The following is a 16,935-nucleotide window of genomic DNA, read 5'->3' on the forward strand; positions in this document are numbered from 1 at the left end:
GAGATACAGCGATTCAGAAAGCTCGCGGGCCTTGGCCAGCAGATGGATCTTTGGCGATGTCGCAGCGGAAAAGCCTGTTGAAACCCCCTCGGACGATTATGTCGGCGGACCAGTCGTGATGGATCGGCGGGGCTCCGTGTCGGCAGTAGAGGGTCAGTAGAGGGTCCAGGCCAATTGGAAAATTAGGTATTTTTGGACCTCTTCGGGTAGTCGGGAGATGGGCTTAGCTCGAGGCTAGCTCCAGGCTAACTGGTGCTTGCTCTGGGACAGAGACGTTAGCCAGGAGTAGCCACTCGGATTGCAGCTAGCTATTTACGATGATCCGGTATAAAGCTTCAGAGCTTGCGGTAGGAATCCGGAGATGTGGTAGAGAAAAAGCAGTCTGATATGCTTTGGGTAGATGTCGCGCTGGTGTCCTAGTTAGCGTTGAAGACCGCTAGCAGTGGCTAGCTAGTAGCTAGTTAGCGGCTAGCTTCTGATGAGGGTTCCGATTCTAAAGTATAGAAAAAGCAGATCCGTAGCAGATGCCTGTTCAGGGGCAGAACGACAGATTTGTACCTTGTCAGCTCGGGGGTTTGAACTTGCAACCTTCCGGTTACTAGTCCAACGCTCTAACCACTAAAATAGTGATTATGATAGATTGATTGATTGGTTTTTATGATAAGTTTAATGCTAGCTAGCAACTTACCTTGGCTTCTTACTGCATTTGCTTAATAGGCAGGCTCCTCGTGGAGTGCAATGAGAGGCAGGTGGTTAGAGCGTTGGACTAGTTAGCTGTAAGGTTGCAAGATTGAATCCCGGAGCTGACAAGGTAAAAATCTGTCGTTCTGCCCCTGAACAGGCAGTTAACCCACTGTTCCTAGGCCGTCAATGAACATAAGAATGTGTTCTTAACTGACTTGCCTAGTTAAATATAGGTGTAAAAAAGAAAAACACCGGCCAAATCGGTGTCCAAAAATACCGGCCCTAATTAATCGGCCATTCCTATTAATCAGTCGACCTCTCGAGCATACTGCTTAATGGGCTTTCATTGCACTGAAACATTATTCAATTGAATCTATCTTGGATATTAGATTGAGTCCCTACTACACGATATACAGTGTGTGAGAATAAATGAGCTAAAAATACCCATGTAAACTCTAACAAGGTCTGGGGGAGAGAGCCTATTTACTAATTGAATCTAGTGCCTTGAGATGCTGTTTATTCCCGCTTAAAGTGCAATCAGCTGCTTCTAACAATTTCCCCAAGGCCACTTTTTGAAACACTTAAAGGGATAATTTGGGATTGTGCCTGGATATATTTTAAGGCTCCTGAGTGTTGCAGGGGTCTAAGGCACTGCACCTCAGTTCTAGAGGTGTCACTACAGACCCTGGTTTGATTCTGGGCTGTATCACAACCTGTGATCGGGAGTCCCAATTGGCCCAGTGTCGTCTGGGTTAGGGGAGGGTTTGGCCGGGGTAGGCTGTCATTGTAAAATAACTATTTGTTTTTAATCGACTTGCCTAGTTAAATATACATTAAATATACAGAATGATTTTCAGCTTTACTTTGAGGTGAGCAGAGCTTACGCATTGCCGTTTTTGTTAAGTCTTGGATCTGGAGAAGGTTTTCCCACAAATCAACTGTCCCTATCCTCCTCTATAAACTTGAAGTAAAGATGTTGGTGTATAAGTGTAATTTGCACCAGTAAAGGAAATAACTGACTAATAAACAGGTTTTGGAGTGTGGTTTTAGACCATTGCGGCTAGCTGACATCTGGTCTTTTTACTGGAGGTATGAAAATAAAACATCTGGAGGCTTCATTTGCTACTGTTGTGAAGAAGGCAAATGGTTCAGTCTCAAATGGTTCAGTCTCTATGCTGCATGCAGCTCCTAGGCTTGCCAAATGGGTCAATAAGATCATGTTTCCAGAGACCTAGACATTAGGCTATGTTTTTATTGCATCATTTATTGGACCATTCCAAGTCCAGTCAAGTCATTTTCTCAGTTTTCTTAGTTGACAATATAACAGTTTGAAAATAAACCATTTGAAAAAGTAAAGTAGTTAATTCAATCTCAGCACAGTAACTTGGGTTGAAGTTGAACAGTAAGATGTTGCAGAACCATGGCACTCATTTGAATTTGATCTACTTTCTCCCCATTGACATTACAGACAGTACATGTCAGAATGTCTTACCATTTCTGTTTTCCACTAAGGCCTATATGAGGACCCTTGCTGAGGAGCTAGACCTTCAGACCATTTTAGAAAGAGCTTGGGCAGTACATTGAGACCATTGTAAAATCTGCATGCAAATAGCTCCACTTTGAGTGTGGTGCTTGGAGCCAACATGGTGTCTGGGTGGGAAGACAAGGTCCTGTTAGACTGGGTTTTGTACTTGGCCTTCCAAACACCATTCAAAGCCACGGACTTCCCCAATGCCTGATTGAATTCACTTTGTGACATTTTGAACCCTTTGGGGAGGAAGAGTGAGGGGGAACGGGAATGGGAGATTGAACAAGGAACAAGGAGACCTCAGAAAACTTTTGCAAACAGCCTCACCACCGAAGTGGCATAATGCCTCATTGTGGGGCTTGAATGTGTGTGGGGGAGGGGGGGATGCATGTGATGTTTGATACCCAAGTTGATAGTTAAAAGATTGGGTTTTAGTCTAGAAGCGTATTTAAGGCTGTAAGGGCAAAATTTGGACTGCAATGTGTTTGTGTATCTCGAAATCCCTCATTGACATCAACGCATGATTTACGAGACAGAATTACGGATACGGATGTGGCCCTAAATACCTGGGGAAACATCTGGTGGCAGGGGGTTATTTCTGTGAACTTCCCAGGCACTTCATGCTGTGTACACATTTGCATGTCTAATTTCTGCATTATGTGTCGTGATGGGATGCTTGGACGCCAGGAAAAGACCAGGAGCTGTAGTGGATTTGCGTTAATGTGTGTTTGTGTTAGAGGTCGACCGATTAATCGGAATGGCCGATTAATTGGGGCCGATTTCAAGTTATCATAACAATCGGAAATCGGTACTTTTGGGCACCGATTTGCCAATTGTTATTATTATTATATATATATTTTTTTATACCTTTAATTAACTAGGCAAGTCGGTTAAGAACACATTTATCACACACTTATTTTCAATGACGGCCGAAGAACGGTGGGTTAACTGCCTTGTTCAGGGGCAGAACGACAGATTTTCACCTTGTCAGCTCGGGGGATCCAATTTTGCAACCTTACAGTTAACTAGTCCAACGCAATAACGACCTGCCTCTCTCTCGTTGCACTCCACAAGGAGTGCCTGTTATGCGAATGCAGTAAGCCAAGGTAAGCTGCTAGCTAGCATTAAACTTATCTTATAAAAAACAATCAATCATAACCACTAGTTAACTACACATGGTTGATGATGTTACTAGATATTATCTAGCGTGTCCTGCGTTGCATATAATCTGACTGAGCATACAAGTATCTAAGTATCTGACTGAGCGGTGGTAAGCAGAAGCAGGCGCGTAAACATTCATTCAAACAGCACTTTTGCGCGTTTTGCCAGCAGCTCTTCGCTGTGCGTCAAGCATTGCGCTGTTTATGACTTCAAGCCTATCAACTCCCGAGATGAGGCTAGTGTAACCGAAGTGAAATGGCTTGCTAGTTACCCGGCGCTAATAGCGTTTCAAACGTCACTCGCTCTGAGCCTTCTAGTAGTTGTTCCCCTTGCTCTGCATGGGTAACGCTGCTTCGATGGTGGCTGTTGTCGTTGTGTTGCTGGTTTGAGCCCAGTGAGGAGCGAGGAGAGGGACGGAAGCTATACTGTTACACTGGCAATACTAAAGTGCCTATAAGAACATCCAATAGTCAAAGGTTAATGAAATACAAATGGTATAGAGTGAAATAGTCTTATAATTCCTATAATAACTACAACCTAAAACTTCTTACCTGGGAATATTGAAGACTCATGTTAAAAGGAACCACCAGCTTTCATATGTTCTCATGTTCTGAGCAAGGAACTGAAATGTTAGCTTTCTTACATAGCACATATTGCACTTTTACTTTCTTCTCCAACACTTTGTTTTTGCATTATTTAAACCAAATTGAACATGTTTCATTATTTACTTTAGGCTAAATAGATTTTATTGATGTATTATATTAACTTAAAATAAGTGTTCATTCAGTATTGTGGTAATTGTCATTATTACAAATAAAAAAGCAAAAAAAAATCGGCTGATTGATCGGTATCGGCTTTTCGGGTCCTCCAATAATCGGTATCGGTATTGAAAAATCATAATCGGTCGACCTCTAGTTTGCGTACCTGTGTGCACGCCTGTGTGTTCTTGTTTTGCAGAAACTTAGGCTGCTTTTCGACTGTAAAAGCAGTGTTACACTCGTGTACATCCCCTTTGTTTATACTAGGGAAATTGTGTTTCCAAAGCTAGGGCTGACAGTGAGAACTTGTGAAGAGCAGAATCAACAACCTCTTCATAACCAAAATAGTTGCTTTGTGAGAAGTTCACAGTTAGACATTGTTACGTAAATTACAGCTGAAAAGTAACAGTAGCCTGGCTTTGGCTCAGTGAAAGACGGGTACCGGCCCATGTAGATGGAAACAGAAAAGTGAGCCTTTTTGGTAAAACAGGGGTTAATCCTGTATGGCAATACACAAGTAGTGTGTTTGTTCAGCTCCTCGTTTTTGCTTGTCTTCTCCCTGGATTTTTCTTCTGGTGTCACAGGAAGCAGCTTTTTGGCCTTAGCGATGGGTTTCCTGTCAGGATTGGAGCGGCCCTGAGTTCCTACTGCGAGACAATAGGAGGTTTCCCCTGTGGGCCGGGTGCTGTTCTCAGACCTGCTTCCCTTCAGGAAACAGCAGATTTATCCCAGCAGCTGAGCTGTACTGAGCTGAGCCACACTGACTCAAACAACGATTAGAGTGAGGCACTACCCTATGAGTGTGTGTCTCTTCTGAATGGGGCTTTTGTTATGTTCAGTAGTCTGATGGTAAAGATGAGCCTGTAGTTGTGGTGGGGTGGGCTGGAAGGATGAAGGAATAGCCTTGTCCAATAAGCCCCGAATCTGGGTTAATAAGTGTGGGCTGATCTGGAGTGACTATCGTCTATCTGTGGAGCTAGAAGCCTTGCTTTCTCTATTGTCAGCCGGGTTTGCTGTTGACCCTCTCCTTTGGGGGAAAAGGGAGGTGGTGGCCGGGATGAGGTCACTTTTCCAAAACATGGCTCCTGCCATGTAGCCAGCAGCCCTCGGCCAGAACACTTCCTGTTGAAAAGCAGCGCTGAAAAAGTATTCTTCAGTGTTAGAATTATGGTGAATGCCGGGGAAACAGCCACCTCAGTGATGACGGTAATGGTAGAGAGTCGTTATGTTAAACAGGATAACAAATCTTTATAGAAACCCTCAACAGCTATTGGAAATATGTGCAATTGCTTAGTTTATAGTAGCTTGGCTTCAATTTGTAGAGTATTCCAGTGTGTCCGAATCCAATGACGGCTTTACAAAGTTAAACCCTTCTATTAGTTTTATATTGACTTACAGCCATAGGCATTTGTTTTTGTCATTTATGTGATCATATGACATGATCTACAAGATTGCAACAACAACATAGAACATTGTGTAACAGGCAGTTGCGCTTGCATGTGTCTGTGTGTGCGGTCACATCATGCGGGTGTATGTGTGTGTGACATGGCTGTGGCTGTGGCTCACTGCTGTTGATGAAACAAAGGGGGATACCTAGTCAGTTGTTCAACTGAATGCCTTCAACTGAAATGTGTCTTCCACATTTAACCCTACCCCTCTGAATCAGAGAGGTGCGGGGGGCTGCATTAATCGACATCCACGTCCTCGGTGCCCGGGGAACAGTGGGTTAACTGCCTTGCTCAGGGGCAGAACGACAGATCTTTACCTTTACAGCTCGGGATTTGATCCAGCAACCTTTCAGTTACTGGCCCAATGCTCTAACCACTAGGCAGAGGGATGTGGCTTCTCCCCCTGATTGTGTGTGTGTTGTAATTTGGTGCCTGTCATCAGGACCTGGAAAAACATCTTGAACGGGCCTGTTTGTGCTGAGTGGGAGCTGGTGACACTAAGTAAGGAGGAGTGAGGGAAGGAGTGGGTGGCATAGAGGCTCGGCTACATGTCTATTTTACACTCCTCTAATCTGAGGAGAGGGAGTGGGTGGGATGGAGGCTACGTGTCTATGTTACACTCTTCTGATCTGAGGAGAGGGAGTGGGTGGGATGGAGGCTACGTGTCTATGTTACACTCTTCTGATCTGAGGAGAGGGAGTGGGTGGGATGGAGGCTACGTGTCTATGTTACACTCTTCTGATCTGAGGAGAGGGAGTGGGTGGGATGGAGGCTACGTGTCTATGTTACACTCTTCTGATCTGAGGAGAGGGAGTGGGTGGGATGGAGGCTACGTGTCTATGTTACACTCTTCTGATCTGAGGAGAGGGAGTGGGTGGGATGGAGGCTACGTGTCTATGTTACACTCTTCTGATCTGAGGAGAGGGAGTGGGTGGGATGGAGGCTACGTGTCTATGTTACACTCTTCTGATCTGAGGAACAGGCATCTGGGGCAAATCTGAGACACTTGGAATTTGGCGGTTGCTAATACCTGACTAAGGGTTTCTTTGTGTTTATCTAAGTGTTGTCGATCCTGCCTCGTTACCCCTGGCTTTTTCACAAGGTTGGTTATGAGTTTGTGGCTGTGTAGATAACCTAATCCTTCCAACATGATGATATGTGCAACAGTGGCAATTGTTACTGAGTGGACTATCCTGGCTAAATAAAATAAATTAGTTGTTTGGAAGTTGAGATGATTTAGAGATTGGTTAATCTGCGCAGCACCTTGACTAATTTGACTGGATGTTGTGAAGAAGGCCTTGGAGTTATACCAGACTGGGAATTGAAATCCTGGCCCTAGTAAAGTTATAGGCTATAACTAAGGCCCAGAGTTTTCCCTAGCCAGGAAAATGTTTTTGCTAGATGGCCTTAGAACCCTGTGTTTGAAGGAGAGGGTTTTCCCTCTGGCTGGAAGAACGAAGCGGTGACAGCAGGCATGTCTGAAGCTAACCAGAGTCCCCCAGACCAATCTCCACTTGAAGTCTCAGGCTAATGGCCAGTGTCAGTGGATGGCATTCTCTTGTGATAAGCTTGGCTTGGTGAGATGAAGGGAAGGGGCTGTAGATACTAGCCTCTGCAATCAGTTTTTGTGTTTTATTTTAATCCAATGCCTTGCTTTGTGGAATATTAATGTAGGCTACGCTGGGCTTTGCTGTCACAGTGTCAACATTTTGTGCATAGCTTCTCCTTGAATTACAACGAGAGATTACAGAAAATCCATGTATTTGGATATGTTTTTTAATTTATCCTTCTATGTTATCACAACTACCATGTAGGTCTACATGTCCCAGCCTGGTCCATGCTAGCAAGTTGTGAGAGGGAAGTGTGGTGGAATGTGCCAGAGGCTATAGGGAAACAGAATCTGTGTGTTTGTGTGTTAGGGTGCTCTGACCCTGTGTCGATCTCTCTTTCTTAGTCTAGTTGTCTTAGGAAATGTGACCCACAACTCTGAACTCTGTATATGTGTTGGTGTGTATGTTAGCTTTTCTACGAGAGTTGTCATTCTGGGTCGGTGAGAGAAATAACATACTACTTTAGCTATGAAGGCTTTAAAAACCCCACCCCAGACCAATGTAGGAAATTGCTTTTCAACAAGGGGTGAATTCAGAAATATTGCTAAATGGATTCTCTCTACTTGTCATTTGCCCAGCAAGCTGTCTTGTAAGCCATGTGAGAACATATGTGACCGACTGGCTCAATTCGGTCTTCTGTAGCAAAATTTGAAATTGTGTTTTTTTACATTGGATAAAAGTAAAGACTCAGAGCTAGAAAGTATATATCGAACACAACAGTTGAGGAACAATGGGAAAGTAATTCTGCTTTGAAAGTTGATAAACTTGTAACCCCACTTTTGAGAAAATGTTCCTTGAATGTTTTGGTACACCTACAGGAAAGCTCTTCGTTGTCTACACTCATTCAGCATCGTCACACCCTCTTAAGCATTAGCCCCACCAGTTTCTTTATGGATTCACTTGAAGCCATGTACTAAACAACCGAAGATTTCAATACTGGTTTATACTACGTCTATTGACATGTCTGTAGACAGTTGTCGCAGTGACATGAACATTCTATTGTTGTTCGACATCAAACTTGTCGTTGTTCTTATGAAAAAGTATAAACACAAAAATGACAGGCTGCATGACATCAGCAGCCTGGTGGTCCAAAATAGCATAACTGGTTTATTTTAACACCAATAAACCCATCCGTTTAAAAATGAATTTAGTATATGTCAATCTAGCAAACCAGGCATCTAAAAGCAACTTTCTAAACAATGTTTTGGTTCGTTTCTAGCTTGTTAGCTGGCTAGCTAAAGTTAAGTTAAGTTAGCTGGCTAGCCAGTTCATACAATTACCATATCATATAGCTGACAATGTCTTAACTTTAGCTAATTTGTATTCATTATTACAGGAAAATAAACTCACAACAAGATCATTATTTGCAAGTTAATGGCGAGCTAATTTCAGAAAATAGCTTATGGTTGTGAGTGTGACGAAATAAAAGTTGGGCATTCTACCGGAGAATTTTAGAACTTGGTCTCGTTGGCCTAACGTTTATAACCTAATCTGACTTTGGTGCAGGTCATGTTGTTCTTCACATTACTGTCTCTGGTAAATACACACTATATCAAATAAAAGACAGGTTTATTTGTCACATGCACAGGATATAGAAGGTGTTAGCTACCAGGCTATAACTATCTTCTTTTTTTTTACATTTTAATTTAAGCAGGTAGGCCAGTTGAGAACAAGTTCTCATTTACAACTGTGAACTGGCCAAGATAAAGCAAAGCAGTGGGCCAAAAACAACAACACAGAGTTACACATGGGATAAACAAATGTACAGTCAATAATACAATAGAAAAATCTGTATATAGTGTGTGCAAATGAAGTAAGGAGGTAAGACAATAAATAGGCCATAGTGGTGAAGTAATTACAATTTAGTAATTAACACTGTGGTGTGAGATGTGCAGATGAAGATGTGCAAGTAGAAGTACTGGTGTGCAAAAGAGCAGATTTAACCAAGACAAATATGGGATGAGGTAGGTAGTTGGTTGGATGGATGGGCTATTTACAGATGGGCTGTGTACAGCTGCAGCGATCGGTAAGGTGCTCTGACAGCTGATGCTTAAGGATAGTGAGGGAGATATCAGTCTCCAACTTCAGGGATTTTAAAAATTAGTTCCAGTCATTGGCAGCAGAACTGGAAGGAAAGGCGGCCAAAGTAGGTGTTGGCTTTGGGGATGACCAGTGAAATATACCTGCTGGAGCGTGTGCTACGGGTGGGTGTTGCTATGGTGACCAGTGAGTTAAGATAAGATGGAGCTTTACCTAGCAAAGACATATAGATGACCTGGAGGCAGTGGGTTTGGCGACAAATATGTACAGTCGTGGCCAAAAGTTTTGAGAATGACACAAATATTAATTTCCACAAAGTTTGCTGCTTCAGTGTCTTTAGATATTTTTGTCAGATGTTACTATGGAATACTGAAGTATAATTACAAGCATTTCATAAGTGTCAAAGGCTTTTATTGACAATTACATGAAGTTGATTCAAATAGTCAATATTTGCAGTGTTGACCCTTCATTTTCAAGACCTCTGCAATTTGCCCTGGCATGCTGCCAATGAACTTCTGGGCCACATCCTGACTGATGGCAGCCCATTCTTGCATAAGCAATGCTTGGAGTGGTGCTCCATCATACTGGAAAAGGCATTGTTCGTCACCAAATTGTTCCTGGATGGTTGGGAGAAGTTGCTCTCGGAGGATGTGTTGGTACCATTTTTTTATTAATGGCTGTGTTCTTAGGCAAAATTGTGAGTGAGCCCACTCCCTTGGCTGAGAAGCAACATCCAGTTTGCTGAGTAGAGTGTTGGAGGCTATTTTGTAAATGACATCACTGAAGTCAATGATTGGTAGGATATGCAAATGGCTCTAAAAAATAATAATATTGCTACACAGATCATACACGTAACATTAGCTAGCTAGCTAACAGTACGCTTTAACTTGCAATGTAAACAGCTTTCTGACAACATTAGAAACGTATAATATCTGAAAATGTAGCTAGCTAGACTCTCTTACCGTATACGTGGATGAATGCTTCTCCCTCTCTGTCATGGATGCCGTGGTTGCCCTTATTTTGACAATGTAATCCGGAGACAGCTGTTTTATACAACAGTGTGTTCTTTTCTAGACTCCCTCCATGTTATTTGCAATCAAATGCCAGAATTTTCTCCAACTCCTTAGCTATCATACTCAGCTTCCACCGGGCATTCCACTGAATTCAAAACTCGGTCCTCCATAAAGTGGAGAGTGGAGAGCATTAGCAACATTATCGCAGTTCTTTGTGATATCTTTCAAAAAAGCCTCTTTAGAAAGGATTACCTACACATACTGAGCAGCTATTGTTATAGACCACATATGTCAGAGTCAAGGCCCGCGGGCCACATCCGGCCCGCAAGAAGGTTTTTTACGGCCCCTGGGATGATCTTGATTTATTATTAGAACCGGCCCGCAGCAAGCCGGCAGCCCGCAGATCTTTTACACGCACCAATACTACATTTCCCACAATGCAAAGGTGACGCACCGAGCAGTAGGCTGCTTCATTTCAATATTTATTGGCACAGCAGTCGTCAGCATCACAGTAAAATTAACTTTCAGATACCCATCAAAAATGGCAAAACGGAAGGTGGATACTGAGAACCGGGGGTTTCAAACAAGGTGGGAGTCGGAGTATATGTTCACGAAGGTAGCTGGAAAACCTGTGTGTCTTCTGTGTGGAGAAAGTGTGGCGGTACTGAAAGAGTATAATCTGAGACGACATTATGAAACGAAACACGCGGACAAAAACAAGAATATGGACATGGAACAAAGGCTACAAAAGGCAGAGGAATTAAAACGAGGCCTCAAATCTCGACAGGCTCTGTTCAAAAGCCAAATCACAAGGCCAGGCTGCTGTCAAGGCCAGTTTTATTTTGGCAGAAGAGATCGCTAAATCAGCCCGGCCATTTACGGAGGGGATTTCATCAAAAACTGCATGATTAAAGTTTGTGACGAAGTTTGCCCAGAAAAAGGCAACTCTTTTTAAATGTGAGTCTGAGCAGAAACACCATTGCCGAGAGAGTAGACCAGTTGTCCATCAATCTAAAAGAGCAGCTTGTGAAAAAGGGAAAAGATTTTATTGCATATTCCTTGGCTGTGGATGAGAGCACCGACATTTCTGACATTGCCCAGTTGTCAATTTTCATCCGCGGAGTGGACTCCAACCTAAAGCGTGACAGAGGAGTTTTTGGCTTTACGTCCTATGCATGGCACAACTACGGGGCATGATTTGTATGAAGAGGTGTCAAGATGTGTAAATGAGATGGAGCTGCCTTGGGAAAAACTCGTGGATTTGACAACCGACGGAGCACCTGCGATGTGTGGACACAGGAGCGGACTGGTGGCGAAGATACGGGAAAAGATGCAAGAGGAAAACGCGACAGGTGAGCTGACAGCTTATCATTGTATCATACACCAGGAAGCGTTGTGCGGTAAAGCCTTGAAAATGGAGCATGTAATGAGCATCATCACGCGCACAGTTAACTTTATCAGAGCCAAAGGTTTGAATCACCGCCAGTTCAAGGCATTTCTGACGGAGTTAGAAACGGAGCATGGTGATTTGCCTTATCACACAGAGGTGCGATGGCTAAGCCAGGGAAAGGTGCTTCAAAGATGTTTCGAGCTTCGTGAGGAGATTTGTCTGTTCTTGGACAGCAAAGGGAAAGACACAACACAACTCCGAGACGAAATGTTTCTGTGTGAAATGGCTTTTTTCTGTGTGACATTACGAGTCATCTGAATGCAATAAACTTGCAGCTGCAGGGTCGGGATCGTGTCATCTCTGATATGTACAGTACAGTGAAGGCATTTAAAACCAAACTGACTCTGTGGGAGACGCAGATGCGGAAAGAAAATTTGAGCCACTTTCCCAGCTGCCAGACCATGAAAAGAAGCTCTCTACCAGTGCGTTCCCGAGCACACAGTTGGCTGATAAAATAGGTATGCTTGCCGCTGACTTTCGACGCCGATTTGCTGACTTTGAAGCACAAAAAAGCAGGTTGGAACTGCTCGGTAACCCATTTGCTGTTGACGTGGAAAGCTCACCACCAAACCTCCAAATGGAGTTGATTGACCTCCAATGCAATGATGCACTGAGGGCAAAATATGCGGCAGTGGGTGCTGCGGAGTTCGCCCGTTTCCTCCCCGGCACAATGCCCCAGCTGCGCATCCAGGCTGCTCAAACGTTGTCTATGTTTGGCAGCACATACCTGTGTGAACAACTGTTTTCTTTGATGAACCTGAACAAAACATCACACAGAAGTCGACTTACTGCTGAACACCTCCACTCAATTCTGAGGATTTCTTCAGCTCAGAGCCTTACCCCGAACATTGATGAACTTGTGGAAAAGATGGGACACCACCAAGTATCACCCTCAACCTCAAACAAGTGAACATTACTGTGCAATCACATATTTAGAGTTTTTACTCAGTTCAAGTTTAAAAGTTAAAATTTAATATTTGTTTTCACTGCATGTTACTTCTCCTTAAACAAAGTGTTGTTTTTGATTAATAGATTTTTGCACTTTATTTTTTTGTATTTCAATCCAATTATATTTTAAAAATATTTCAGTTGAGTGGATGATAGAAAATTGCTATTATTGTTTTTTCTTTGAAGTAAATTTAGCCCACTTTTGCTAAAATAGAAAATATAGTCTACTGATGGTGCCTTGAATACCGGTTTCTTTCATTTAATGTTCATGTTATGGGGATATTTATATAAAGGAAATTTGTCTTTTGTGTCTGTTGAAAATTAAAGATTACTGACAGAGCCATAAGAAAATATTGCTTTATTTATCTGATCATATTGTAATATATTTGTTAGGTTTTCAGTAGGTTCAATTAGGTTCACTAGACTATATGCGTCATTTAAAAATTTTTCAATGAACATTCGAACAGTCCGGCCCTCGTCTTGTAGCTGATTTTTTTATTTGGCCCTCCGTCCATTTGACTTTGACACCCCTGTTATAGACAGAAGCAATCATATCTAGTGGGAAGGTTCCTGTCTTTTTTTCGTAGCCAAACCAACTAGGTTTATGAAAATGATGAAAAGGTTTTGTTCATATTTACAGATAGCGTACACGTTTGTTTTTAAGTCACATGAAAGTTCACATGTTCCAGAAGGCATTTCTGCCAAAAATGCATTTTTATAAAAAAAAAAAATGTTTGCTTACAAATGCCTCTCCTGTGATGTGCGACATAAGCCTATTATCCTGAAACAAGTCACATATGAAGGTCTTCAGGTCTCCTTACAGTAAGAGCTTCATAGGCAGTTTATGGCAAGGTTTCATCTTGAATGAGAAGGAATTGCTGCAGTTAATTTCACCATCATTCCTAAGCATCAAGCTGCAACGGTCTGAATAGTATAATTTTAAGCTTCATGCTCTCTTTACCTCTGGGAAACACATGAAAAATACATAGAGATGTTGGTCTTAATTTGATCACCCTGTTGCAGGAGTGTATTTGAGGTTTAAAAATGCTTCTGAAATGTATAATTTCCACTTTGAAATTTCAGACTTGATATACCCTTACCAAAAATGTATCAACCCCTACAAAAAATCTCAATTATTTATAATCCACATAATAATTTACATTTCCTGTTGCTTCAGGATTATTTTCCTGCTGTAGAAAACTTGATCAAATTAAGATCCTACATATGTACATTGCATTCGGAAAGTATTCAGACTTTTTGTTACATTACAGCCCTATTCTTAAATTGATTAAATAAAACATTTTCATCATCAATCTACATACAAAACCCCATAATGACAAAGCAAAAACAGTTTTTTAGAAATGGTTGCAAATAATTAAAAAACAAAACAGAAATACTTTATTTACATAAGTATTGAGACACTTTGCTATGAGACTTGAAATTGAGCTCAGGTGCATCATTTTTCCATTGATTATCCTAAAGTCTCTCAGACCATGAGAAACAAGATTCTCTGGTATGGTGAAATTAAGATTGAGATCTTTGGCCTGAATGCCAAGCGTCACGTCTGGAGGAAACCTGGCACCATCCCTAAGGTGAAGCATGGTGGTGGCAGCGTCATGCTGTGGGGATGTTTTTCAGCGGCATTGACTGGGAGACTAGTCAGGATTGAGGGAAAGATAAACGGAGCAAAGTATAGAGAGATCCTTGATGAAAACCTGCTCCGACCCTAAGCACACAGCCAAGACAATGCACGAGTGGCTTCGGGACAAGTCTACGAAGTTCCTTGAGTGGCCCAGCCAGAGCCTGGACTTGAACCCGATCAAACATCTCTGGAGAGACCTGAAAATAGCTGTGCAGCGACGCTCCCTATCCAACCTGTACAGAACGTGAGAGGATCTGCAGAGAAGAATGGGAGAAACTCCCCAAATACAGTGTGCCAAACTGAATACTTATGTAAATGTGATATTTCCTTTTTAGAATAAGGCTGTAACATAACAAAATGTGTAAAAAGTCAAGGGGTCTGAAAACTATCCTCAGAAACACACATACAGTACACAGGTATCTGAGTCTCTGTGTCCATTCTCTGCCCAGGTTGTGAGTAGATTCTCTGGGGGCTTCTGCTGAAAGGTGTCAGTCCACAACCATGACTCAGTCTGTGCAGGTCAACCCAAAGCTGCCTGGTAAGCACATTTCACCTCTATTCTTTTCATTAGACGTTCAGTTCCAGCTGGTATTTACCAAGTCATTATGTGGTAACAAATTATGGATATAGTCTAATTGCTACCTGTTATTATAATGTTTTATTGCGGCTTGCAGATCTGGGCGCACCGTTTCTATACTCCAGTCGGGAAGAGGCGGATCAACAGGGCTCTTATTCGGTCCAGACACCGTATGGCTTCCAGCTGGACCTGGACTTCCTCAAGTATGTGGAGGAAATAGAAAGCGGCCACCACGTCCGACGGGCACCCGTAAACTCCCGCAGGTCATCCCGGGGGGTCAAAGTCTCCCAGCGGAGCCCGAGTGTGGGGGGACGCGCCAGCGGCTGGACCTCTACAGAGTCCCTCTCCTCGCCCGCCAGCGAAGATGGTCGAGTGCCCCCTCCCCCGCCCCCACGGAATCGCATTGGCTCTGCTCCCAGTGAGGGGCAACCCCTGTCCTCGCTATCTGTCCTCAGCCCTCCTCTCTCTGCCGGCGCCAAAGTGCCACCACCACCTCCACTACGTAACTCCAGAGTAGAGAGGACCCTCCTGGAGACCAGCCTGAGACTGCAGCAGGAGCAGAGCCATCAGCACCAAAATGGCACCCGTTTCCAGCTCTCAGACCCACCAAAGCAAAACCCCAGGACTGCCCCTACCCATGTCACCCCAGCTAGTGCAGCAGCCAGCGTGGATGGACAGCTCTTGCACCTGTCCTCTGCCTCTCCCAGCCCATCTCAGAGTAGCCTGCACAGACCCAGTCCCCACACCTCCGGTAAGAGCACCCCGGCCTCTAGCACCGGAATGACTACTCTGCCCCCCAGCCAATTGCAGACGGTGAGAGAACAGATGGCCACTGCCCTGAAGCAACTGAAGGAGATGGAGGAGCGAGTAAAGGGTGTCCCAGTGCTGGAAAGAGAGGTGGCCAAGCTACAGGCTGAGAAAGACATGCTCCTACTGGCACTGCAGGAGAAGAAGACCTTGGTGGCCCAACAACAGGCTACAACAGTAGTCAGCAGTACTAATACCACCACGTTGGACGCAGGCACACGGAGTCAGGAACGTCCTATTTTATCCCCTAAGAGTCCCAGATGTCCAAAGAGTCCCAGTAAATTAGGGGACCTCAGAAAGCTGACAGAGAAGTTCGAAGGCAAGACAGAAAAAGATGGAGCACGTTCTGAGAAAGTTCCGGAAAAGGTTGTGGAGAAGAAGTCTGTGGCCATCGGGGACGACATGTTGCTGGATGCTGGGGTCTTCTACTACAGCCTGGGCACCAAGGACGCCTCAGAGGGCACACTGCAGATGGACGTCTGCGAGAAAGGAATGGCCACGGAGGCGCCGGCCATCCGCGAGGAGGGGGTGCAGGCTGTAGTGGAGACAGAGGAGGCCTCAGTTTGGGTGATGGAATCCCAGCTGGGCCTAAGCAGCGATGCCCAGAGGGAGATCGACACCCTACAGGACAACATCAAGTTCCAGCAGGAGTCCATCTCGGTTCTGGAGGGGCGACTTGGCCAGGCTGACGAGGTCCTGGCGGTGCTCAAAGCCCAGGAGAATGAAAGGAAGTCCAAGGCAACGTCTGAAAAGGGGGTCCTTGTCAAACCAGACTCTGCCCATGCCCAAGTGGGGACTGAAGCCTCTACAATGTCCGCACCAGCTTCACAGAATGTCGCAGTCTCCTGTTGTCCTGAGGTGGTTGACGCATGTGTAGGTGAGGATTTGAGAGCCAGATATTACGACCAGAGCACTCAGACTGACTCTGTGGAGATCCCTGCAGAAGCGGAATCAACCCCAGTAGTACTGGTCAGCACTGGAAGTCAATGGGAGAATCTGTACATGGAGGAGGACATAGAGCAGAAAGCTCCAGTCACTGCGCTGAAGAGGAGACAGACAACCATCGCGGAGTACAAGGTCAACCCTGGCAAGGAGACGGTCAGTTTACCCAAAGGAAAGGGAGTGAAAGAGGAGGAAATGGCGCCCAGCACTCCAACAACTGCAACAACGGTTGGAAGTGAGTGCCAAGTGTATTTATTTAACTGTTATACAATAGTACTTCATATAGAAGATACATGATTCCCCCACACTAATAAAGCAGGTATAAAA

At 44.0% G+C, this 16,935-nt stretch overlaps 1 protein-coding gene across 2 annotated transcripts in view; it reads left to right on the forward strand.

The window, feature by feature from the left end:
* Positions 1-16,935, forward strand: part of LOC115109172 (KN motif and ankyrin repeat domain-containing protein 3-like) — a 45,062-nt gene that overhangs the window by 14,389 nt on the left and 13,738 nt on the right. Inside the window, exons 1-3 of one of the 2 annotated variants that reach the window (XM_029633816.2) lie at positions 4,932-5,337; positions 14,732-14,820; positions 14,957-16,843. In XM_029633816.2, coding sequence (XP_029489676.1) covers positions 14,784-14,820; positions 14,957-16,843 — 1,924 coding nt within the window. In that variant the 5' untranslated portion in view covers positions 4,932-5,337; positions 14,732-14,783. Of the gene's footprint in view, positions 1-4,931; positions 5,338-14,731; positions 14,821-14,956; positions 16,844-16,935 lie in introns of those variants that run through there. The other variant, XM_029633815.2, reaches the window with a different exon arrangement.

The sequence above is a fragment of the Oncorhynchus nerka genome, linkage group LG25 (genome assembly GCF_034236695.1).
Source record: "Oncorhynchus nerka isolate Pitt River linkage group LG25, Oner_Uvic_2.0, whole genome shotgun sequence".
Taxonomy (NCBI): domain Eukaryota; kingdom Metazoa; phylum Chordata; class Actinopteri; order Salmoniformes; family Salmonidae; genus Oncorhynchus; species Oncorhynchus nerka.